Source organism: Momordica charantia, assembly GCF_013281855.1.
Source record: "Momordica charantia cultivar OHB3-1 chromosome 9 unlocalized genomic scaffold, Mcharantia_2.0 BLBB01000009.1, whole genome shotgun sequence".
Taxonomy (NCBI): Eukaryota; Viridiplantae; Streptophyta; class Magnoliopsida; order Cucurbitales; family Cucurbitaceae; genus Momordica; species Momordica charantia.
Genome location: NW_028275167.1, coordinates 4,650,595 through 4,677,723, shown reverse-complemented (window position 1 = coordinate 4,677,723; position 27,129 = coordinate 4,650,595). Strand labels below are relative to the sequence as shown.

The 27,129-nt window shown below is 30.6% G+C and overlaps 3 protein-coding genes across 3 annotated transcripts; all 3 read right to left on the bottom strand.

The window, feature by feature from the left end:
• Positions 1-216: 216 nt before the first annotated feature.
• Positions 217-3,434, bottom strand: LOC111018325 (ADP-ribosylation factor). The gene is made up of 7 exons (XM_022294370.2): positions 3,281-3,434; positions 2,582-2,741; positions 1,880-1,950; positions 1,327-1,446; positions 1,099-1,217; positions 922-1,003; positions 217-399 (listed from the first exon to the last, which is right to left on the bottom strand). Exons 2-7 carry the CDS (start codon positions 2,727-2,729, stop codon positions 394-396), a joined length of 546 nt encoding a protein of 181 aa, XP_022150062.1. The 5' UTR covers positions 2,730-2,741; positions 3,281-3,434; the 3' UTR covers positions 217-393.
• Positions 3,435-4,637: 1,203 nt separating this feature from the next.
• GLB1 (nitrogen regulatory P-II-like protein) lies at positions 4,638-8,004 on the bottom strand. The gene is made up of 8 exons (XM_022294929.2): positions 7,739-8,004; positions 7,598-7,643; positions 7,432-7,459; positions 6,745-6,832; positions 6,461-6,528; positions 6,265-6,334; positions 5,128-5,163; positions 4,638-5,009 (listed from the first exon to the last, which is right to left on the bottom strand). The coding sequence occupies exons 1-8, from the start codon at positions 7,929-7,931 to the stop codon at positions 4,942-4,944; spliced, it is 597 nt and encodes a 198-aa protein (XP_022150621.1). The 5' UTR covers positions 7,932-8,004; the 3' UTR covers positions 4,638-4,941.
• A 5,602-nt stretch (positions 8,005-13,606) lies between these two features.
• On the bottom strand, positions 13,607-14,203 carry LOC111019022 (uncharacterized). Its single transcript, XM_022295311.2, has one exon. It carries the CDS (start codon positions 14,066-14,068, stop codon positions 13,688-13,690), a length of 381 nt encoding a protein of 126 aa, XP_022151003.1. The 5' UTR covers positions 14,069-14,203; the 3' UTR covers positions 13,607-13,687.
• Positions 14,204-27,129: the final 12,926 nt, after the last annotated feature.

Sequence of the window (27,129 nt, the reverse complement as noted above, 5' to 3'; positions counted from 1 at the left end):
GACACCCCAATTATAAGAAACCTCTATAGTGTAACCACACGGGACATATATATATGCTATTACTGTGGAACCACAAGTAGAGACTAATATATAATGGTGTTTCCAAACAACTTCAAATAACAAGCATGGCTCTCGTACGGAATACATCTATTTAAGAACATCATGAATTCATTACATAAAAACAATGCTATTGAGTCGATAACATGAACATGAGAATGAGAAAGACTTCAAAATTTTCTTTAATTATTCAGGAAATCAAAGGCAGATCTTAGAATATCATCAAGTAGGAACATCGTATAGATCAGGTAATGCAACAAAAATATGCCCAAAAACAAGGGGACAAATGACATAAATTTGAATTTCCAGAAGCAATGCAAGCTCAAAGAAAGCCATCTACGCCTGCAAAGGAGGAACAACAAACAATCATCATCAGCCCGAAGAATATGAATCAAGTCATATCTCTTGTTTCTTTTGAATATACTTCTTTTTCAATAAAATTTCACATTTTAGAAGTTTAAAAAAAAAAGCCAATACTATTAAGGCCCATTTGATAACCTTTTTGTTTTTGGTTTTCTATTTTAAACTTGTTTCATCTCTTCTAACAGACATTGAAAACGTATAAGCCACATTATGAAATCTAAAAAATATATATACATAGTTTTTAAAACTTGTTCTTTTTAAATTTGTCTAAAAAACCAAATGTATTTTTAAGAAATATGAAAAACATAATAAAGCAATTGAAATATGAAAAAACGTACTAAAGCAATTGCAAGGAAGCCTGCATAGTTTTCAAACACACAAAACTAAATTGTTATCAGACAGAGCCCAAAAACTCGATAGTCAAAATATGGTTATTCTAAGACAAAATAAAATTGAAGTGAACGTGTGCATTGAATTTGAACGTAGAGCATTGCCATTTACCTTGTTGGCAATATTGTTTGAGAGCCAGTCAAGTCCTTCATACAGCCCTTCACCGGATGTGGCACATGTGCTCTGAATGTACCTGAAACAGGATTTCAGGATGGTTTATACCTTTAAAGTTTAAACCAGCACAAGAATTTTCACAAATGTAATGAGTTCGATGATCATCTAATGTACCAGTGACGTTGTCGGAGGGAGTGAAGACCAAGCTTGTCGGTGATTTCAGCAGCATTCATGGCATTGGGAAGATCTTGCTTGTTGGCAAATACCAAAAGCACTGCATCCCTCAGCTCGTCCTGCAAGTAAAACTCATGTTATAATCTAGACAACAAACTAGCACGAAGCAGTTGTTTGCGGTAGCTGTTGCAGAAGCTGTGAAGTCTTCTTGGTTTTTATTATGAGTACCTCATTCAACATTCTGTGCAGCTCATCCCTGGCTTCAACAACACGGTCTCTGTCATTGCTATCCACCACAAAAATAAGTCCTTGGGTGTTTTGGAAATAGTGCCTCCACAATGGTCGGATCTTGGAACATAACAGACATCAAATCAGTATAGAGAACAAAGAGACAACTCATATTTAACCCATGTGCTAGATATTGGCTAGAAACCGAGTCCGTGGAAGCACAAATGTATAATTATTTGCAAGTGCTACATATAAAATTCAAACCCCAACACTCTTAAGAAAGTTGAAAAAGGATTGGCTCGTAAAATCTATACTTGTGACTGAAAAATCCAGCTAAAATAAGGAAAAAGAAAAAGGCCATATTTGAAGCCAGAACTTGACGCATCAACTGATTAAAAAGAATTATCTATCAAATTACATGTATACCATACTCAAAGAACTTTCTACTAAAATAAGAAATGATTCCAAGCACGCCATCAGAAGTCTAGCACCTAGATTGATCAAACAGAGAAAGTAGAAAGCCAACATCACAGAATAAGATTAATCAATGTACCTTGTCTTGGCCACCAACATCCCAGACAGTGAAGCTGATGTTCTTGTATTCCACAGTCTCAACATTAAAACCTGAACAATCATGTGCAAGTCAGTTGCGCTTCTTATATCACATTCTCCCTTTTTTTCATCAAGAGTAAACACTAACTAAGATCATGGTATAATTAAAAACATAGTCACATAGAGTTGATTTTACAGAAACTAGAATAATATTCAGTCTGAAGAATTTAGCCTAAAAACAGATCACTGTTCTTATCAACCGACATTTCAAAAATCACATTCATTGAACCTTGTGGCCAACTCTAACAGAAAGTTATGATTGTATGATTCATTCAAGCCTTAATTTAGTCCAAAATTACAAAAGAAATATTCCTCCTTTACTACTGAGAATAGTTGAGGGCATACTATTAATCATAGATGGGAGTCGTGGCAGGGCCTAGGTTTTTTATTAGATTAATCATCCAATATTCTTCTGTGATTTTGTGTCCATAAAGATAGAGCAAGATCCACTATAATGATTTCATTCTTTGTGATGATGATGATGACGACGATGCAAACAAACAGGGAACTACCAAGTAAAATAAGCACGTCCAATAGTTATGTATAGTTATAACAAGAAGCATCAAATTGTTTTAAACAGAAACCTTCAGTTCCTCCATTAACTATTAAACAAAATCAATAACAGAATATAAAAACGACTTACCAATGGTGGGAATAGTGGTGACAATCTCTCCCAGCTTGAGCTTGTAAAGAATTGTCGTCTTACCAGCTGCATCAAGACCCACCATGAGAATACGCATCTCCTTCTTGGCAAAGAGCCGGCTGAAAAGCTTGGTGAAAGACAGCCCCATATTTCACGTAAACTGAATACAATACAACAGGCCAGAATCATTAAAAAACAGAACGAGTATGCCAATAATGTAAAGATCCGGCGTTAGAATTCAAAAATTGAAACCGCAATCGAGACCGTAACGCCATTTTCATTCACAAACCAAACCAAAAACAAGTGAACGCTATACCACTACCACAACCAAATCAATCAATCAAAAAAACCCAATAAGACTGCCCGATCCAGAACCAAGGAAACCTATCCAGCGAACAACACCCAAAAAAATCAGTTAAACGCGGCCAAATCCCACAAAAAGCAAACATGTGCAATCCAGAGCAAAGGAGGGTCAGATCCAGAAGAACAAAATCAAGGCGGTGGAATCAGAAACCCAGATCAGAAAATACAAATCAATGAAAACCCCACGAAAGAACAATCAATCCGGAAATGAAAAAACAAGAAGAGGAAATCACCAGGAGCACAGATCCAAGTGGGAGGGGATCAAAATTGAAGGGGAAATTGGCAGGATTATGGACAGATCTTGGAGAAAAATGAGGAGGGTGGGGAATAACTTACGGAATTGAAGAGAGCGGATTTGAGCGATCGGCCCCAAATAGATCTCTCTCTCTTGCACACAAGAGAGAACTGTCCTTCACGATCAAATGCGCTCTCGCGATTTATGAGGACTCTATTTTTATAAACGCAAAAAAATAATAATAATAGCAATAAAAAGAATATTGTGATGCCGTGAGGAAACGTTTGTTTGCTCCGTTATTTTTTGGTTTTTGCCGTTTGGTTCGGTGACGCCGTTATGACGTTGCTTAGATTGCAAGTGCCGTTTGGCGGAAATTCGAATCTCGGATCGGTTTCTTTATCCGGAATCCGGATGGTATTGATCCGTTCCCAAAACCAATTCCAATTTTAAAGAATTTTCTACAAAATTAGTATTACAATTTTGCAAATGAGATATATCATTTTTTAAGTACAAATGAGATATATCTTAAATTATTCATATTTATAATACTTTTGTAAGATAATTTGATATTTCTTCAATCGATTTTTTTTCAAACAAAAATGTCGATTTACTTTGAATATAATACTTTATTATTCATGAAAATAGCAATTGTAAAATAAATATTGCCACTGTCGAACATATAATTTAAAAGTTTTTTTTTATATGAGACAAAGCATATTTTTATCTTATTATATCTATATATAAATATATAATTATGATAGTTAGGATGAATAATTTTGTATGTCCTAAATTGTAACAACCTGTTCGGTTCGAGATTTATGCACAATAAGGTCAAGGTTGCATGCTAAAAATCTGTTTCAAAATTTTTACCCAAAAAGTACCTGTTCAAAATTTTCATATTTAAAGTTACATCTTGAAGAAATTAATTTGTTAGTTGAATTTAGAATAAATTTACCTTTTAGCCTATGTACTTTGACCTTAATTTTCATTTAATACATAAAACTTCCATTATCATCCCTATCAAATTTGACTATACATCAATATCGTCAGAGAAGAGAAACAAAAATCCTGAATATTCAAGCGTTTATATTGGGTTTTAATAGCATTATTTTAACTAAAAAATAAAAAATCAACCTAAACATGACTTAACTGGTTAACCTATCTCCGACCAAAAAATCATGAGTTCAAATCCCCACCTTCACATTGTACGAAGAAAAAACAAACAAACAAAAAGATAACTAGACCAATGTAGTCTCAACCACAATAACTTGATATGAATCTTTTGTTACCCATCTCACAAATGAGGGATATTTGATAGCCAATATGTGCACAATTCAACGCTTCAGAAATCTACTCATTCTCTTGAATTTGGACAAGAAGTTTAAATAAACAGTAGCGACGGGCAAGTCCAAGCAAATATGGCATGGATCAAAAGGGGGAAAAAGAAAAAGGTAAATATGGTAAAACACAGCTCATGTTCTTGGATTTACAATCAAATCAGATCAGCATTAGGAAATGGTACAGTGGCTTAAGCACTGATTATTGCCGAATTTGGTTAATTTTCATGACAACATGAGGAAATTACATATTTACAGTTACAGGTCCGATGCTTTCACGAGATAGAAACTTATCTGACTAACAATTTCTTTTATTTCTCTTCTTCTACACAGGACGGCAAACCTGAGAGGAAGGTAGCGCGGGACCATGGAAAGAAAAGAAGTTGCAAACTCGAAACAGCTTTACCTACCAACTCGTGCTCTTCTTACACTTCATTAACAGACATGTCGTATCGCCCACCCGTCATCCTCTCCGCTTTTTCTCCACGTTCACCTGGGAATTATGCATCATTTCAGAGATGTATAAAAATGAAGTTGAAATCGCCTTAATGCTTTGAAAATTCATATTGGTAACTAGAAATTTGGATCGTTAGCAGAGGCTGATAGGGTACCTGTACGAACTCTAATCACATCTGCAACTGGTGTCACTGCGAAAAATGGAAAATTTAGCTACAAGTTTGATAGGAGCCTAAAAGGGCAGGCTTCAGTAGCAAATGAAATTGAAATGAGAACTCTTTTTCTGAATGTGTTTGCATTTAAATACGTGCTGCTCCAGATTGCAAGCATAGGGCATATGATTACTCAAATAAAGTCCATGTGCTTTGTATTAAAAATCAATAAACAGTCAGCTATATATGAGTGGCAATTTAAAACTACCCTTTAGTCAACAATTTCACATGATGTGTATTCATTGAAACAATAAAAATAAGTTTAAAAATCTAGAGAGTCAGAGACTTGGGAGTGATTCCAAGTACGGTAGCAGCATAAAATAGATCTACTTTTCATGAGAGCACACAAGTATTTACATTCCGACCTGATGAATAGTATTCCAACCCCTCCCAGGTCAGGAAGTCTTGCACTAAGCTAATTTCTTGACCATAGTGATAGGCATCCTATTAGAAGCGTTTACAAGAGGAAGCGCAAGAGAAATGGAAACAGGGCTGAGGGAATGTAATTAGTTAGAAGGAGGAACTCACTCGTGAACAAGATGTAGGTGATGTAATGTGACGTGGGTGAGGAATACAAATAGAGCGAGAGGAGGGCCAGAGGGCATGTTTCTTGTCTGTTAGTGGTAAAGCTAAAGGGTTGGGAGAGATAGGAAGCTCTAGAATTTTTCCCTTGGCTGTAACCATTGATGATGAATAAAACTAGAAGTTTATCACAAAACATGATGCCGCAAGTGCCCATAGATTCTCGGCCCTTCCCACATCAGAAATGCAGAAAATCTAATGACTTGTCAATTCAAATATTGTTAGAACCAAGAATCTTTTATCACTAACATTAAAAAGGGAAACAATATATCTCCAATTTCCTTACTATACAGAGAAACATTTTGTCTCAAATTGCACAACCAATATTCCCCATGTAAGGTGGTGATGCAGTATGTATGCTATAGTCCACTAGCAAAGAGAACTAATGTTAATGGGAATGAACAAGACAGCAGATTCAGAGAATAGAAATTAATCAAACATTTATGAAATAAGCTGATAAGGAGCTGAGTTATTAATAAAAATGCAGTTGTATTATACCAAAAATTTTGCCGTCACCAATTTCACCAGTTCTTGCCTCCTCGATTATCTTGTCTATGACAGCTTCAACCTAATAAAGTGATACTTGAATTTAATCACAATTTCCATGGATTCTAATGCAGAAACTTGCTCAAGATATATGTGCAACAAATTTGAATTTCTTCTCACAATGGCAAGACAGTTGCACTAATTTTACCTGGTCCTTAATGACCACAACTTCCATCTTAACTTTAGCAACAAAATTGTCTTCGGAAAATTCAGACCCTGAAGAGTAAGTAAAAGATAGTAAAGTTTTATGAAATCATAGACAAACATCTCTAATGAGAAAGGATATGGGAGTCTAGAAACAGAACAATAACATGTACATCTAGATTCCCCACACCATGCACCATGCACCCCAGCAGAGAGAATAATGAAAGATATTGGCTTCTTTTTTTTTTTTTAAAACAAGAAACAGAGATATGAAAGATATGAACTTACCACCCTGTCTCTCTGTGGATCCACCTTGAGACCCAAAGCCCCTCACATCAGATACTGTTACACCTCGGATACCCATTTTCAGCAATGCCTTCATTTTTTTTTCAAGAAACAAAAGAACTATTCGATGCCAACACTTTATAAAATAGAATCTCAAAAACAACAGAAATTTGCATAATTTCCATCCTTCTGTTACCATTCAAACATGTACAATGCAAGCTACACTTGCAGTTGGATGGTAAATGCACGTCTTTGTCAGATATGACAGGTTGAAGTTTGAAAGGTTCTTAACAAGATATAAGTCACTACCATGAGCATATATCTTTGTTTGATTCTTTTTGGCTGGACGAGCACCGATGCAAGACTTCATAAAGTAGATTAGCCTTTTTTAATCTATGACATGCAAGTATGATACGTATCCAAAGTAACCAACGCAACTGGTAATTTTTCCCTCCCTTGAACGGCCTTAATATTGTGATCCTAAACTTGCTTCCTCTGATGCCAAAAAGTCAAAGTTCCTATAATTATGTTCCCCTATAGTTTCAAAATGTCCTAGTTTTACCATATTGACCATCCATTCGAAGTTCAAGTATGCATACATAACTATTTCACATCTGACAATAAAACAACGAGAATTTGCATAATCTAAATGTTAAGTAATGACCGTGTTCGAGGTTAATTAGCTCTTACCGAAGAAACATTTTGGATTCTCCACGGCCTATCACGTCCAAACGCACCAACATAGCACAGATAAACCGGAATCAGATGCAGTAAACTCAGCAAGGTTACTCAAAACACTTCAAAAGATCGAAAGGCAAAAAGAAAAATGATAAATCAACACTTCCGAACTCCGTACCTGAGAATCGCCTCCACTTTGTAAAATTTCGAATCAGGCACATACTCTACAGGAGAGACGGCAACAAAATCACATACTGGAAATTAAGAACCGGCGGAAAATGCTGGAGAAACTAAGATCAGTTTGAAATGCGATTCATACCGAGAGAGCCTTGGGCTTTGACCACGGGGAGAATCTGCCTAGTAGGGCGCTTCTTGGCGACGGTGAAGTGAGAAAACCTGGTGAAGTTGGGAGTGATGATGGCAGTGGAAGTGGAAGTGGAAGTGGAAAGCAAGAGCTCCGGGAAAGGGGAAAGAGGAAGAAGCGCGGCGGGCTTGATTACTGTGGCGGCCATGGCAGTGGGAGAGCCGGAGCCTCGTAGTTCACGTTCGAAACTTCCGCTTTGAAAAGACGCGTAAAAAAAGAAATAATAATAATAATACAGTATAAATAATGGGGGCTTTTCTGTCTTTTGCCACTTTCTATATAGCGAAAAGCCGGCCCATTTAGTAGAACTCTTCATGCTCACAAAAGGCCCATAAGAAATAAATAACATATAGAAATTGTAAAAAATATTTTTTAAAAAATCTAGAATGAGTAAATCTAATTAAAAAAAAGGAGATTTAATAATTTTGTTAAAATTATTTTTATATAATTATTTTAATGTTTGGTTATACATTTGTTTAATTGATTTTCATATAAGTAAAAGTGATTTTGAATGATCAATATTTGAAATAAAGATATAGATTTTGACAAAATTTTTAGAAATGAACAAAAATCTTCTAAGGATAAATTTTAGGGAGTGGGAGACAAAAATTTTAGAGGGAGAAATAAATTTAGAAAGATGTGGGGACTGACGAATTTGATTTAAGACACATATTTCCAATCAATAGTTTGTGGGTTTGAATTTTCACTCGAAGTTGTACTAAAAAAGATGGGGACTACAAACTTAGAGAGATAATGAAAATTTTAGATGATAAACCAAATTAAAGGCAAATAAAGTTAGGGAGGGACAAAAAAAAATTAGAAAGAAAAAATAATTGTTTCCCATAATTTAAGTTGAAGTAGAATGACAAATTTTAAACTTAAAACTTCATAAATCACTTAAGTGACATTAGATTTTTCTAAAATTACTTCATAATCATTGTCGAATATAAAATGAGAGTGATTTCAATATTAATGAAAGTGATTATAGTCATGCAAAAATCACTTTCAAACATGAATACTATAAAAAAATCTAGACTATGCTTTTTTTTTATGCTATCAAATATTTTGAGAATTTCCAGATAAATTAGATAGAAAATTAAATTTTGTGTTTAATAAAGTCCTGCCTTCATCGTCGTGATACTAAAATATTATTAGATGGTGAGACTAATTAAAAAATGTTAATATATGAGGAGGGATCTTTAGTACCACAGATCCATAATATTCTTATTAAAGTCACTTTCTAAAAGTGTCATTTTTAATATCGAAACATATGGCAAACGATTAAGGCTTTATTTATCTTAAGAGAATTAAAGAATGAGAATCAAAATTTTCATTTCGTATTTACTACACTTTTTTAATAATTACTTCCAACTTTGCTAAACCGAGCATAACTCAAATAGTTAAGGCATTTATCTCTGACCAAGAGTTCATGAGTTTGAACCCCCACTCCTACATGTTGTATGAGAAAAAAATTACTTCCAACTTTTACTCTCTCTCTCCTCAATCTAAATTTTTTTAATTTTTTAGTAAATATGGAAATTCGAACTCATGACCTTTGAGATGTTATTTCTTTATTTATTAATATTACTAATAAATTTTATTCTTATAAAAAATTATACAATTTTTTATTAGTTGATGTAATTTTCTTTCAAAATATTGCAATTTTCTATTTAATTTTTTAATTTTACTTTATTATTATTAACTAATTTCAGTAAAATTGTTAAAATAGAATTTATTATTATTAAATATCTTAACAATCAAATTTTATAATATTTATTAATGATGGTCGTTGTATTAAAAATTATTTTAGTGGATGTAAATTTAGTTTAATTATTTATTATTTGTCTATATTAAATAAATTGTTATAATAAAAATATTTACTATTAATAAAATAATTAAAATTTATTATTATATTAATTAAAATAATACTAGCATAATATGTATTTGTTATCAGCTATGAATAAAAAAAAAAAGGGTATATTAATGATGATTAGTCCATTTTAGTAAATAACATCAGATAGTTTCTAACTCTGATTCATTAAAGGGATGATATTCTTATCTTATTAATTCTCATTTGATCCCTTGTAAATAAATGAAGCATAAATACAAATGATGATCCACCTAAGATGTTGACACCTCTAAGGTCGAGATTTTCATAATTAAAATCATATTAAACAAAAATTCAAACTAATGGAAAAAGAAAAAAGAAAAAAAGTAAAATCGTTTATAAGATTTATTAAGAATATTCCATTAAATCGTATAACTTGAACTTGCAAGTATTGCATAAACTCACTCAGTCAAAAGTAGGGATGTTAATCCTAAGATGTGAATGTGATTCCTTCATAGAAGCAAATAGAGAATATTTCTTAAAATATATATATATACATCTATCCGCGATCAAAAGTTTGAAGGTTCGAATTTTTATTCCCGTATTTTGTTGAACTAAAAAAAGAGAGACAGGCTTAAAACTTGCCACAAGATAATTAATTAATATTGCTTTTGCATGGAGTCACCAAAAGTTACGACGAATATTAGTTCAGAAACGTTAATGTTACTATTTCTTCAATCTTCCGATGAATATTACTTATCGAATAATTATTATTATTCATGGATCAATATCCTCCATCGATCACAATATGCCTTTTACAAACTATGAGAGGTAGAGATAAATTCATAAAATGAGAGAGAAAAGAGGTTTCTTTCTTTTGAAAGAAATAATTAGTGGTAACCTTCTTAATGATATTCCATGAGAAGATAATTACTCGCCTATAAGTACCTATAAATATTGTTCTTATTTATTTCCTAAGGGGTGGCTTAGAACTCACTCCAATTTTTGACCATCCAAAAAAATGAGTAAAGAAAGGGAAATAAGAATGGTTTTTTTTCTAATCGTTTTCAAAAACAAATTAATAAAGAAAATGGTTGTCAAATTTTTAGTAGTGGTATAGATGGCCGAGGAAAATATTATTATCTTCAAATTATTAGGAGAAAATTTCGTTGACGAGGCCGTGTGTGTGGATACTACTTATTAAATGATATATTATTTTATTTTTGCACGGAGTCATGTTGTTTTTCAATATGTGGTAAATAATAAATGATAGTATAGTATGAGATATTTTTATACTACTGTAATATTTAAAAAATTTTCTGCTACTCTCGTTCATTAGTGCCACATTAATCCTACTAAAAATGATACGAGGTCCAATAACATTATAGAATTATACAACTGAAAAGAAAATTATAACGTGGACACGAAGATTTCTCAAATCCCAATCGTTAGGTATGGTATGGACAGCAGAAGAAAAAAGGAAAAAAAAAAAATTGGAAGGGCCACCTCACAGTACCAAATTAAGACAATTTGTCTTTAACTAAATTAAATCCATTCTTTTTAATAATAAAGTGATGACAATGGCAACCATCATTAAGTAGCTAAAATCATGGAATCTTAGTAAAAAGAACCATTCCTAGTATTCGAGCTCGGTCAATCTTAGGCCAAAGCGAGTATAGTTTTGTGATATATTTATTCAATTAGGAAGTTGTGAATTCGATCTCTCACCTCACATATTCTATTAAAAAAAAACATCGTTCAATCTTAGCAAAATAATAATAATAATAATAATCTCATTTTCCCGTTTGTCCTTATTATTTAGGTTTATTACTATTTCACATCCTAATTAAGCTCATAAATAAGTATACACTATTTTTTAATTTATTCTTCTTTATGTTTCAAGGAGTTCTCGCTCATCGGTTAAGGATCAAAGATCGAAAATATCGAGAGACTTAACAAGGTTTATAAATGCATATATTGTTGCCAATTAGTTTGACATGAAACTTCATAAATTCTTGCTATTGTATCGGAGAACAACAAGCTCAAATGAGCATCTGATCCATAAATTGGATAAAAGAGCCACCATCTTGAAGGGACATCGAGAATATTAAGAGATTTACAAGGTTTATAAATATATGAACTACTCCCCTCATTATGCTAATTAGTTTTAAGATGGAACTCATGAATCTTGATACCATCAAATCACTCTTTAAAATGATGAGTGGATATTTTAATTTACATCAATAAGAAGGTTGAGATTTCAAACCTTCGACCTCTTAAAAAGTAACTAATATCTTGAAACAGTTGAGTTGTTCTTATGTCGATAGTTAACCAATTAAATTATATTATATACTACTTAAAGTCTCCCCTAGTTTAATATGAATAATGATAATATGTTGCCAAAGCTTTTTTTCCCCCTTTTTTCACTTCTCTTGATTGTGTTGAGAAGATTAACCAAAAAGCTCTACGTCGAACTTCAGCCCCTTCGAGTTGGCCACAAGGGGAAATCACAACTCGAGAGTGAAGCTGCAAATTGGATCATATATCACGTAATATGTCTTGAATTAGAAATACCACCTTATAATTAAGCTATTGTGACACGAAAGATATCATATATCACATAATTAAAGAGAAAAAAATAAATACACACATAATATATTGTTCCATAATACTTCAAATATCACACCCATCGTTGAAAGTTGTTGTAAAAGGATAGAGATTCAATTAAAAAAATATAAATAAATAAATAAATAGTGTACACACAATTCAAAAAACCAAAAATTTACCAGTCCTTCACTAACTAGCTGCCGTGATTCAAAATTCACCTACTACAATGCCATAATTCAACTATCAATATATTCATTAAAAAAAAATCAAATGACAATATAATATTATAAGCATTATTTTGGTAAATCAAATGCTACATATATTACTTGGTTTATAAAGTATATACCATTCTTTTTAGTTTCGATTATGTTTTCAAAATTTTCAACTAAATCTCCGCTCAGTAATGTTATTAAAATTAATATCAAACTTTCAGATATTTGTTACTTAAAATTCAAAACATTTGCTAAATAATCGGTTTAGTTGTTACCTTAATTTTGTTTTTAATAAGTGAATAAAATAGCGTGGCTTCAAGCTCTGATTTTTAAGAATGAATGATGTAGTTTCGAGTATGACTGTTTGATAAAAAATGACCAACTTCTACAAAGCTCGGAATGAATGATGTAGCTTCGAGTATGACTGTTTGATAAAAAATGACCAACTTTTGCAAAGCTCATCCTCTAGTGGTTGATGAATAAAGGAACTTGCACAGAGAGAGTAAATAGCTCTTATGCTTAAGTTATTATTTGTTCCATCTAAATTCAATATGAAATTAGTTTTGTTGTACTTAAAAATGAAGCGGAACTCTCTATTTATAGAGGTCTCAGCTTTCTTTAGAGGCTGAGGGATTGCAACGAACAACGAACGTAGTAAACGTCTTCATTGGTTGGCTCTACCTTTAGAGAGTTCCAGACGACCAATGAAGGACCGAACGCGATTTACTTTACCTTTAAGAACTTAGTCTTATGTGACTATGTCACACTAAGATAGCTCGACGTTTCATACGTATAATATATTGACACATGGTCAATAAGAAATCACCCCAACAATAACTATTAATATATGGTGTTGTTGTCAGTATGTATCGTATCATGTTAGGTTAAGATTCGCGATTTGAACCAAATATTGAGTGACAAAATGAAAATTTAATCCTAAAATTAAATAATGAAATAATGGCGTAGCATTTAAAAATATTATCTGATAGAAGTTTAATTCTTTTAATGTTTAAGTATTCAATTTATCCGTTCCACTTAAAAATTCAATTAATATACAGAATCCTTTCGCCGGAGAAGAAAAAAGCGTTAGCCATTTCAGTGCGGTGGCGGTGGCGGTGGCGGTGGCGCGTAACTTCGAAATCCGTAAAGAGAAGAAACAAAACAAGACGACAAAAATTCTCCCTAAAATAGAAAATTTCTTTCGTCCTTCTGAATTCTGATAATTAATTTCTTTACAACTACAGAAATTAAATAAAACTACAGCGCCAAATTAAGATCCAAACACTCCTCATCATTCTTCATATTCTTCTTCTTCGCCACCGCTGCCGGCAGCGGCGGCGGCGGCGTGTCTTCCTTGATAAGATTGCAGGGCTTCGGAAGCACCGGAGGCGGTCCTCTAACCTGAAAATCCTCATCGAAATCCTCTCTCAGAAACGTCGGAATCCAAGTCGACGGCGCCGTCTTCATCTTCTTCCTCTTCTTCTCGGTTTCTCCGCCGTCGCCGATCATCGTCGTCAGCTCCTTCCTCCGGCGATCACGCATTTCCTTAAAATTCCGCAACAGAGCGAAGAACGCCTCCATCTTCATCTCCTCCTCCTCCTCCTCCGCCGCCGCCGGCCGGAGGTTCTCGTTCTCCATGGCGCCCGATCAAGCTACCAATCCGTCGCCGTTTCGGTCTCAACAAATCCTGCGGTTATTGTGGACGCGGTGGACTTAGCGTGATTTATAAGGGGGTGAAAGACGAGATTACCCTCGGGGGGCGATGGAGGTTGCGAAGCTCAGGGGCAGTGAGGTAAATGTGGGAGTGGAGAAGAATATGAAAGTCGTTGCGGTCATGAGAGTTTCGGGAGACGTCAGAAAAGTTTGGAAAGAGATATTGTGGTGGGTGACGTCAGGAGGATGACGTCAGAGTAGTTCGGGGAGCGTTAGAGAGAGGATGCTGTCTCGCGTGGGGGACCACAGCATTCATTCCACATGGATGTTTTCGAAACGAAATAATTAGTTGGTAGGATGACACGGATTTTAAATTTCGACGGAAATGTGAATCAAACTATACGTTAAAAAATTATTAAAATAAAAATTTATAACAAATAAATATTTCGTATTTTTAAATAAGTTAAAATTATTAATATTAATATTATCTTCTTATTAATTTATATATTTTTTTATATTTTGTTAAACTTTTTTGTTGTTGTGATATTACGAAAATATCGATTTATCTCTCATGTTAATATCGAACCTGTAAACACGTAGAAATATTGATGAAAATATCAACATTTCGACTCGACCAAAATTTAATATCGCACTCGTTGGATAACCATTTTATTTTTAGTTTATTGTTTTTCAAAATTATGCCGTGAATTTGATCTTTTAGTGTAATTTAAAAAAGAAAAACAAGTTTTTGGAATTTTTTTTAGTTTTTAAATTAAGGCTTAGATTTAAATAATATTTTTAAAAGTAGATACAAAAGGACAAAATATATTAGTTACTGTTGCATGCTTAATTTTTAAAAACAAAAAATCAAAACTAAAATATCTATTAAACGGGGCACAAATTTATAAAATGTTTTGTATCCTTATTTTTCTTTTTGTATCTAAAGTTTTAAAATGTTTATTTTATTTGTCAAAAAAGATAAACTATAATTTTTGTATATATATTTTATAGCGGTAGATTTTAATTTCTCAACTTTAAAAAGAAAATAAAATGACTTTTATTACTATTATTGTTGTCTACCACTCCACACCTATTTGGACCAGGAATTTATTATTTTACATGTCGGATGAATTGGTTAGTACAAATTAAAGTTTTGTTGTTGGTTTAGTTTAAAAAATATGTGAGGGTATAGATTTGAACATCAATGATATATGTCTCGATCCAATTCAGATGTGCCCATATTTAAAACTTTGTTATTTGTTATCAGGACTGAACTATAGAAAGCTAATTAGGTTTATTTTCCTGTGATTACAATAATTTTCTGAAATTAATTTTAAAAAATTTATCAATTTTAATCTATTTTTTATATATCAAATTTAAGAAAACGAAAACGAATATATATATATATATGTTAAGGGTAAAATTGAGCTGGACATCGTCATCATCTGTGAGACATGGGACCACAGGCGGTTACATACCGTATGCTGCATGGCAGAAGGGTGCGCCTCCACACCTACAGTATGGGAAGCACGACGAGCACTGCAACCGAACAACTTTAGAGGACAGGTTGCAGACCTGCAGGCGGAAGCGCCACTCACTAATTGTTGGGGGAGTACACTCCTCGTCAGAAGTCGTACAACCCCGTGCACCTCTGCCATCCCAACCGTCGTCCTTCCTAGTCTACCACCCGAGCCTATATAAGGGAATGACCCTCACCTTTGTCAAGTAAGTGAAAAATCTGTCACTAAAAATGTGTTTTTTCCTATTTTCTTCCCCGATTTCTAACTTAGGCGTCGGAGTATATTAGGCGGGATAATGCACTGACGTCAAATTTTCTGATTGAAGGCTTATTTGATCCTTGGTGAAGTTGCTTATCCGAGGGACACATGGACCTCTCCAATATTCGCCGTCAACATATATTAAAAAATACGGGCAAGGGAGCTCGAGCCTTCTTGCACCGAACATAGCTTCACCTCCCTTTGTTATCATTTGTTGAGGTCCAATTTAATAACTATTTTATTTCTTATTTCTTATTTTTAAAAATTATGCTTATTTGATCACAATTTCTTTAATATATTTTAACTTTTCTTATAATCACATTTGAACTTTTGGCCAAATTTTAACACAAAAATAAAATTGTGAAAACTACCTCTTTTTTTTTTCTTCAAATTTTAGCTTTAATTTTGAAAATGTTTTTAAAAAGTAGATACAAAACAAAAAAAATTCATAGATGAAAGTAATGTTTACTCACTTAATTTTAGAAAAATTTAAAACAAAAAACAAAATAGTTATTGAACTGAACTCGAATAATTAATGGCAAAATAACAATGAGAACCAAAAATTTTTTATTTTTAGAAAGTAACACTTGAAAATTTATAGACCATAAAAGTTCAAAAATTAAATTATAACTCAAACTGATAAATGGTAGAGTATAGATGTCACACTACTCACTGTCAAAAAAAAACGTCGATACACTGTATCAATTATACTAAATAATTTCTAGCTATTAGTTAGTGACCTATTATAAGTTAATAACATCAATATAGTTCAACATAAATAATAATAATAATAATAATAATAATAATAATAATAGTTAATGTCGGAAAGTCTAGAAAGAAATGATTTTTTTTAGTACATAAGGAATGAAATTGAATGAATATTTTCCTAAAAAAAAAAATTGAATAGATATATTGTACAACAATTTCAGATATTAATAAATGATAGCATTTATTAATAACGGAAATTGCTGTACTTTGCAGGTTAGGTTGCTTCAATTCAATTTTTGAGTTATGATTATATAAAAAGACAATAATAATAAATAAAAAGAAATTTGAAAAAATAGTAGGATGAAAATTTTAACCTTCCACAGATTACTACTATTATCTCAATAATTATTTTTGTAACTTACTAGCTTCGATCATTAATTTAGGTTGGAGTTGACAATTTTTATAAATACCATTCCTAAAAAAAGTTAACAAATAAATAAATTTGTATGTATTACAATATTATATTTATTTATCATTGAATATCAAAACTTTTAAGTAGGATCGTTTAATAACCCTTTCGCTGCTTGTTTTTAGTTTTTAAAAAACATGATTGTTTGATAACAATTCAATTTTCTAGTTTTTTGTTTTTCAAAAACCATTTTGAAATTTTATGTAAATTTCAAAAAAAAAAAATAGTTTTCAAAAAACGGTTTTGTTTTTCAAAATCTCATTTTTCTTCTAATACTCAATTTTTTTTATTTCTCATATTTATCTCTAAAAAAATTATTTTTCACTCTAATTTTTTTATTTTTAAATTTCTCTCTACAAACTTTATTTTTCTCGGTCTAAAATTTTCATATTTTGAATATTTATTGTTATTTGTCCCCTCCAAATTTTTATGTATTTTTGTTTTTTTCTAGCAGATCAGTTTCATTTATCTCTCTAAAAATTTAATATTTTTTCATAACTAAAATTTCATATTTTATAACTTTTCTTTCTCTTTGTAATCTATTTTTCCTCTAAAAGTTATATTTTATTTTTCCATTTAATTTTCTTAATTTTTATTTATCTTTGTATTTATTTATTTTTTATGAAAATTATATTTTGAATCTTGTTTTTATGTCTAAATTTGTTTCCACTATAATTTTTTTTCTTTCTTTATATTTTTATTTTTTTTCTCCAAAATTTTTCTCTTTTTGTTTTAACTTTTCTTTCACTTATTTTTTTCAAAATATTTTTATTTATTTCTCTAAAATTGATCTTCCAAAAATTTATTACAAAAATTTCCGCAGGATTGGGTCCCAAAATAGAAATTTTCACGAGACCCAAGATCTAGGTGGAGACGGAGACTAAAAATTTTCACGAACCCAAAAATGGGGAGAGCATCCTCGCTCGCACCTACACATGTTTTAGTTTTAGTTTTTCTCAAATGGTTATCAAACTTTTTGTTTTTCGAAAACAGAAAATCAAAAATAAAAAAACTAAAAAGAAGAAAAACCAAAAACCAAAAACTAAAATGATTATGAAACAAACCCTTAATTTTTAGAATATTATACCTTGTTTAGCTTTTCGTTAATTATAATAACGAAAAACTATATGGACAATCAAATTATATAACAAATGTTCCACAAACTTTTTTTTTTAGGCAAATACCGTTTATATATTTTTCTTTATGAAGTATTACAATTTAAATTACTAATACTTTGACTGATTAAATTAAACTAGCAATAATTGCACATATATATATATATTTCAGTAGATTAATGATTATTGTCTTGAGAAATCTGTGAAGGCTGTTAAATTAGGAATTTGAAATTTTTTTGTTGGAAATATGAAAGCGTACTGAGTACGATTGAGGAGTCATGATTATTCATTATATACTTTTTTTGCTATATTTATAAATTTTTAAATGAATATTTTTAATAGGCAAACAGAAACAAAAATGTTAGCTAAAAAAACAAAACAAAACAAAAGTGTCTTTGATCAATTCTTATTCTCAAATTAAAAATTATATATACATATATTGATAATTTCCCTGGAATATTAGTTTTTTAATTCAAAATTTTTATTTTTAAAAAAACCAAGTAATTTGAGTTTTTTTTTTCTTCCCTTACTAACTGAGAGTTGGAAGATTATATTTTGATAGTAAATGAAAATTTTCTACAAATTGAATTTACCAATTCAAAACAATTGCTAGAAAGTTCATATAAGCAATTCAAGTCTAATATAATTTCTATAAGAAAAAGGAAAAAAAATATCAGAGTCAAATACAAACAAAAAATCAACCAGTTGAAAATTTTCATAAATAAACATGTCAAAAGAACACATATAATTAAATACAATGTTTCGCTCGCAATTTAAATTTGTGTAATATGGAGTGAAAAAGTAGTATGATATGTGAGTTTAATTTGCTTATCCTAAACTATATCTTTACTATTTTTATAGACTACATAAACTTAAATTGAAACGAAATTTTGTTATTAATATTATATATTGAGGGTGGAATTCGAGCCCACGTGGTAGGCTCGAAGAGTGACACCTGATTGAGGGGCAACACAAATTGAACGCGGTGTACAATTGCGGGAGGACGTGACTTTGGGCACTGTCACGTAGTACGACGTGGGGTTACTCTACGGACGACAGTCGGGAGAGGACAAAGTGGTAGTTCCTCGAGGATGTCCCATAACCGTCCATCAGAATCTCGTATGACAACGAGCTCTACCTTGCCACTAATAGGGCGTCCTCCCAGCTGGTTGTCCGAGGGTGCCTATACAAGGAAAAGAATCACTACGACCACGAGGTAAGTGAAAAATCTGCCACGAATTTTCTACGGTGCTCTCTACTACATTTCTCGTTGTTTACTAACTTGATTGTCGAAGATCGTTAGGCAAGGCATGCACCAGTGTTGAGGATCGTCGTTGTAGGCTCATTTTTCCGATCACAACCCGTTTCACATATGGACCTCTCTGAAACTCGCCATCAACATTATATATTTTAATAATAAGAATATTATAAAAATAAAGAAAACCACCCCTTTAAAAATATTCGAGAAGAATATGGTAGTTTTCATGAACTGACATTTAACATGTAAGAACTTGGGGTTTTTTTTTTCTCTTTAAATACATGAAGATGTTGGGTGAGGATTCGAATCCACGACATTTTACTTGGGAATATATGTCTTAGTCAATCAGTTATATTCAGGTTGACAATAAATTGCATCTTAATTCTATATTATATTTCATAGTATTTTTAAGACCATTCGTTACTTGGTATAAAAAGTAAAAATTATGGGTCATACTTCAAATCATCTCTTCAAAATTTACATTTTAATTATAAATAATTTGAAATGTAGTATATTTTTATAATTAATTTTTAGAAAGGTACAATATTATTTTACAACACTTCTCCTGAAACCTACCTTCTATAAAAAGAAATTTAAAATTCTAGAAATCACAAAATTCACGGACTAAATATGTAATGAATGAATTCATATTTTATTTATTTGTACAGTTTAAGTATATATTATATAAATTGCATACTTTATAAACTTAGCCTTATTTTAATCAAGGAGTCTCTATCATTTCCATAATATTCAATTTATTAATAGGGCATATGAATTATATGTCAATTTGCAATTATTGAAAGAGTTGGACTTTATGGAAAAGTCTTTGAAGGCATACATTATTCAACATCAAAACATTATAATAATACAACAACTGAGGAGTTTTCTTTTATTTATTTCTTTATTTTTTTCATCTGGAAACAGTAAACAACAAAAATCAAGGAATTAAAAATAAAAGACTTTTATAGGCTTATAAAGTCATAATATATCACCACACCTATTTTAAAGTATACTTTTTAGAGACGTGTACATAATAGTCATTTGCCACGTTTTCTTAGATGTGATCTGTGGAGTGGGAAAAAAAGTTTTGCGTGGGTTAGTGGATTTTCCCACAAATTTTTCATTTGAATCCTTCAACTTTAGGTATTTATTTTAGTTTCTAAAGTTTAAAATGTAATTATTTTCGTTGTTTTTATTCTTTCTGGTATTTAAAATTTGCTCACTCAATATCTCTCGCTCGACCAATTTATGTGGTTAATGTATAATATGCTCACACGGTACTTTTATGGATCATATGTTGATGTAGGATTCTAAACGAGATGACACATCATCAAGCAAGTCGAGGTGGTGAAACTTCTAAAAAGGGCAAGCCGATCACTTGCCAATAGAACCTTACATCGGTGTATTGCTCAACCACGTACGCTATAAAACTTAAGTTATTAGTACTTAGTTCAAACTGGTGTCGAGTTAAAGTTAGTAAAATTTCATAGAGATTTTGGTACTTTGGGAAGAGTGGGACTCCACCTTTTATAGAAGAGTTTTGAAAAGTGCACTTTGACCACATTATCCCCAAAGCTGTGTCTAGTTGATTCCTGATAGGGGTATCACCTATTTTCAAGTCGATGTCGAGCTAGTTTGCCTTTTGTATCAATGATGGGTAACTCTGCCAGTCTCGCTCCGTCCTCCGTGTACCAAGTTGAGACCCAAATATGTGTTTCTTAACGAATGGCACGATCCACGTGGCAGGTCCTTGACCTATTTATTTGATGTTTTTTAAAAACTCAGTGATGTAATAAAAGTTTAAAAATTTTAAGACCAAAAATGAATAAATCTAAAATTTTTTTAACTTTAAAAAGATATTTAAAAAGTTAAAACATCAAAATGGAAATTTTCCAAAAATTCATAAGACCAGATTTAACGCTTTATTTTAAATATAATAATTTTATTCAAGTCTAAGAAATAGTATTTTATGAAATAACTTGATGTTATAGGGTTGTTTTTATAATATTTTTATGCTAATATTGGTATAACTTAACCGCTATTCCTACCAGAGATTCAAATTCCTACCTCGTTATTATTTTTAGTTATAATATTATAATTTAAATAACAAATAATAAACTAGTAAATTTTATTTATAACAATATAATATTTTAGCAAGAAAATAATATTTAAGGTGGGTGAGATTCGAATCTTTGACTTTATCGAAAGTTACTTTATACCTTAACGAATAGAATTATGTTCAAATTGCGAACAAAATAATATTCGTAACTAATAATTAATATAAATTTTCTTTACTAACCTAAATAATCTAACTGTCCTAATTTGTTATTTGTACCATTTATTTGAGTTTTATTTTTCTGAAATTTGAAACTAAAAAAGGGCAGAGTGATGTAAATTGCAGAAATTAGAAGAAAAGTGAGACATAATAATGATTAATATTTCCAATTTTCTGGCACTTGTTCATGTCCCCCATCATACACACTTCATTTTTATAAGAAAAAGAAAAGATAATGATGCCCTAGTTAGTGGATGACATCAACCTAACTAGTACAGAAATTATTGTAACACTTTAAATTTGAAATTGAAAATTATGAAGGTAATAAAGATATTTTAGTCCATCCCCATATTGTACTAAAAAAAATAAAAAATAAAGATATTTTAGATTTGTCAGGGAGGTTTGGAGATCTCTATGGAATGCAACTATTCCTAAAAAAAAAATAAAAAATGGTTGGAAAACCTTCCCTAATTTTTTTCCCACGTAACGAGGTATGATGATAGATGAAATTTGCAAACGTTGAGAGAGGAGTCAACCTAAACGTAATCAACAGATTAAAACATATATATTTCTGACCAAATTAAAAGAGTTCAAATCGCTCTTATCGCATATCATACTAAAAAAATGTTAAGAGATATCATTCTCGAAAATTTAGCCAGGCCCACATCTATTCAAATATTTTGGAGAGTTTGTATGGTGGTTTAGGAAGAAGTTTGACGACTTTCCTAGCATCCTTCTGATAGTAGTCCAAACATTTTTGTTTTAAAAAATTATGTTTATTTATTAACAATTAACAAAAAAAAAAAAATTTCTAAAGACATCTTTAATATATTAGCAAAAATTTAAAAACTAAAAAAAAAAAGAACAGTTTTCAATTTTTTTTCTAATATTTTTGAATTAATCAAGATTTTCTATTATTGGGCTGTATGGGCCGAAGAAAGATTGAGAGTCATAAAGGCTCTAATTGCATTTAGACATCAAACACAAACCTTCTGCAAGGTCCAAAGTAAGCCCAACTTGTATTAAAAATGCGATTAGTATCTTTATAGGCTATTTAGATACTATAATTACATAAAATGATGAGATAAGGTCTTCGGACGGCTATTTTAGAAACTTATTTACACGAATGTCTAAAATTTTCTAATTTTACACTTTAGATTTCTACCGGTAGAATTTTATTTCAATTCTGATTTTATCCTTATTTATTTCATTTACATTTATTAAAGTTATTTGTTTTTTTTTTAATATAAAAGATTCAATTCCATAAATTATTATCATAATCCGTGGATCCCATATAGTAATTTTCAACACAAATCTCTTAATTCACTCATTCAAAACCTTAATTTACTCCTTCAAAAATATTGATTTTCCCTTAATTCACTTACACATTGGTGCTCAATCTTCAAAGACAATTCAAAATCACAGAAACATTTTTGAAGTTTCAATAAACATATATCCGCAAAATCACAGTATATATCCACTTATATATCCACATATATACAAGTTGAGTTATAAGATATATCATAATCAAATCACTATAACATATATCCTTATATATACAATATTTCACACGAAATCAGAAATTGAAAACAACCGCTGGAATGCAAACATTTCAATCGAGAGAAGAACTGCTCTGACGAATAGGAAAAATAGAAGCGGCCGGAGATGAAGGTAGGCAAAAATGGCCGGAGAAGAAGAACTGACAGAAATCTCATTTCGAAGGGGATAAACGCAGACGAAATGCTCTTGCGATAGAGAAAAACGGAGTCGGCCAGAAAGGAAGGCAGGTAGCGACGAACAGTCGTAGAAGAAGAACAGAGAGTCGGAGGAAGAAGAACAAACGGTTGGAGGAAGAAGAAAGAGGTGGGTTTAAAAAATGGATGGTTTTTTTGGGGTTTTGGGATTTTTTTTTTATTTTGGCAAGTATTATTAGCATATTTTAAGGGATTTAACCTCACAATTCACCAATTCTACATTTTAATAATTATTTAATATTGAGATGGATCCTTAAAAGGATATACTAGTAATTTGTGTGATGGGTACAATCTTGTTTCAATCAGTTTACGTAATTATGATTTCTAAATAGACCATCTACTAATCTCTAAAATTATTGAATGTATAAAATTTACACTTTTTCATGAAAGAACCCTATTTAAGATGATACCCATCACTAAAATTACTTTTTGTATCTACACCTCAATATTAATTAATTTTTAAAATCCAAAATTCGTTATTGGGAGATTACAATTTAAATCTCTTACCTAATTATACTTTCCAAAAGTAAAAAATACCAAATCTCCAAAATACTAACCAAATCCCCAAAATCCTCGATTATTGAAAAAATTTGAAAACCTTCTTCCTTCGACTTTTCTTATTCCTCTCTCGTTCCGTTTTCGTCCGCTACTTTGTCTCAGGCCGTCGTCTACGTTCCTTCTTCTCCGGTTTTCGTCTCCGTTCTTCTCCATCGTCGGAATAGTCCGTCTAGCTTCTCCTTCGTCTCCGTTTATTCCGACCATTGTCTAGTCGCCGACCGGAAGGTTTGTTTTGTCTCACCATATAAACTTCGATATATTTTGCATTCCAATATATCCTTCTAGTTTTCGATTTCAGATTTGAACAATGTTGAAAATCCTGTTTTTTTGTGTACTGTTAAACCCTTCGAAACCCCTTCCATACGCATAATCAATGGTTGTTTTTGTACTGTTATAATTTCAGTGATGCAAAATTTAGGTGTGAACTATTGTATATATGAGGATATCTTATAGTGAGTTTGATTCCTTATACTGAGTCGAGTTGGATATATTGGATAAAATATAAAAACTAGTTAGAATCATTTAGTTGTAAGTATTAACTAGTTTGAATTAGAGTATTAACTAAATGAGATAGTTGTAAGTAATTTGAAGATAGTTGTAACATATCCAAGTTTATATGGGATTTAGATTATATCCGGATATATTTTATAACTCAAAAAGTTTAGTCGGATATATTTTATAATGTTTAAGTAGGTGTGAGAACTCTTGTATAGGTGTATCCGAACGGTGGTGGCTTCCGATTGAAAACTAGTGGGAAATTACACAAAGAGAGAGACGAATTGAGATATTTTTGTAATTAATAACATTTGTAAATTATGGGAATAAATCTTTTTGAAAAAGTGAATTAAGGGATTAGTGTTGAAAATTTGGATGGGGCCCACAATTTATTAAAGGAATATGATTACAATTTAGGGATTTAAATCTTTTAGATTCTTTTTAAAAATAACTATAATAAATGTAAATGCAATAAATAAGGTTAAAATCAATATTATAAAAAAATTCTATATGCAAAAATCTAAAAGTGTAAAATTAGAAAACTTTAAACATCTGTGAAAATAAATTTCTAAAATAGTCATCCGAAGACATTAACTCGTAAAAATTCATAATTTTTTTTGTTTTTTGTTTTTTCTCGTTTTTCATTTTTTTCGTTTTTCATTTTTGTTTTTGTTTTTTCTGAAATAGGAAATTTATAAGTTAAAAGCATGATTGAAACTACAAGTTAGGATTTGATTTAAGTCAAAAATTAATCCCATTTAAATTTTTTTTAATAATTTGAAATTATTGATTGGTAGTTAATATTTTTAGCTCATGAACTAAATTTGTATAACTCGAAATTAAGAAGTCGAACTTATATTCAGTATTTGAGTTTATTCTTATTATAAGTTATAAATCTTGTTATCCGAAATTTTTATAAGGGGCCATTTGTTTTTTGGGAATATAGATATCTGACATAATCTTTAGATGCCTGAAATCTTAGATGTCCGAAATTTTAGATGTTTGGAATTTAAGATAGTCACTTTTGTTTTCTAGAATTTATTCGTTAGAATATTGTAAATTTATCTAATGTTCCAAAAATGCCCTTATCGGTCATAAAATAATTTATATACTAAATTTACTATTATTTGAATTCATATAAAATTTTTACTTTTATTAATTTAATATTATATTTTTACGTCAATTTTAGTTTATTTTTTGTGACTATTGAAAGAGTAAAATAAATGAAATATTGCACACTAGATTTGAATTAAAAATAAATTAGGTCTTATACTATTGACTAATGTTTATTTTATATCTACATGTAGCTTATAAATAAAATTGTAGTTAGAGATTTATAATGAATTAGTGGCTACATTTTTTTAAAAATAAAATGAAATAAATGAGAAAAAAATATTATAGAACAAAAATGACGAAGGATAAAATTGTCAAAAGAAGATGTCTTCCACATGGGAATCTTATAAACCCATGTTATATCATGACATCTAAAAGTGTTGAGATGTCTCTCGTACACACATCCTAAGATGCTCGGACAATATTCGGATATCCAACGTTCCTATCAAACAAAAACAAACGTCCCTACGGCAGGACTTAAACACAAATCTTACCGACTCAAAACTTCCTGTTACAAGTGTATAAAACAAAAAAAACAAAAAATCATGTTTTTGGGTTTCAATTTATTTTTTCTTTTTTTAATACTTAACAACAATTATACACTAAAATGATTGGATTTAGTAGAATAACATATAACCTATCAATAAATCGGTATTGAAAGGTATATTAGTAAACTATTTTTTTAGTACAATATATGGGAGTGGAAGATCGAATTTCGAATTCACAACCTTTTAATTAGATTAGAGATATATGTCAATTATTGTTGAACTATGTTCACTTTGTCATGGTTTTTTTTTTTTTTTTTTTTTGCGTTTCAACAAACATTCAGATAATTACATTAATTTAAAAAAAAAAATTTCAAACAAGATAAATAGTTTAAAACGTGAGCTTTGGTTTCTTGACCTTTAGTTAATAAATCATCCTACTTTTAAAATGTAATCAAGGGTCTTAGATTTTTAATATTGCATCCAATAAATAATTTGACTTTCAATTTTGTACCTGAGATCCTTTTACTTACAAAGGACTTTTCAAAATCTCAATCGACTCACTAATTATCATATTATGTAAGTGAATTACTGTCAACGAATTTTAACATTACCAACAAAAATAAAATAATTAAAAATATGTTAAAATATAAGAAATTAAATTATGCCTTTTATTTGACTAAATTAAAATTTTAAAATAACAAGAGCTTAATTTAAAAAAGGGTATTTAAGGGCTTGTTTTAACCTGCAAATTCAGCTTCTTGTTTTCAAGTCCAGTGAATCAAATAGAATTTAATAAATAATTGTTTGGCAAATTTGTTTTTAATTTTATGAACCAAATATTAGAAATTATGAAAACAACATTTTTACGTTTTCGGTGTTATTTTAAATTTGAAAGGCAGAATTCACTTAAAAAATATATAAAAACTATATTATTTCCCGTTACAAATTCGTTTAATTTTGTTAAAATTAGAACGGAAAAAACATAACATATTATAAATTTTATAATATTTTAAAATAATTATACAAAATCTATAA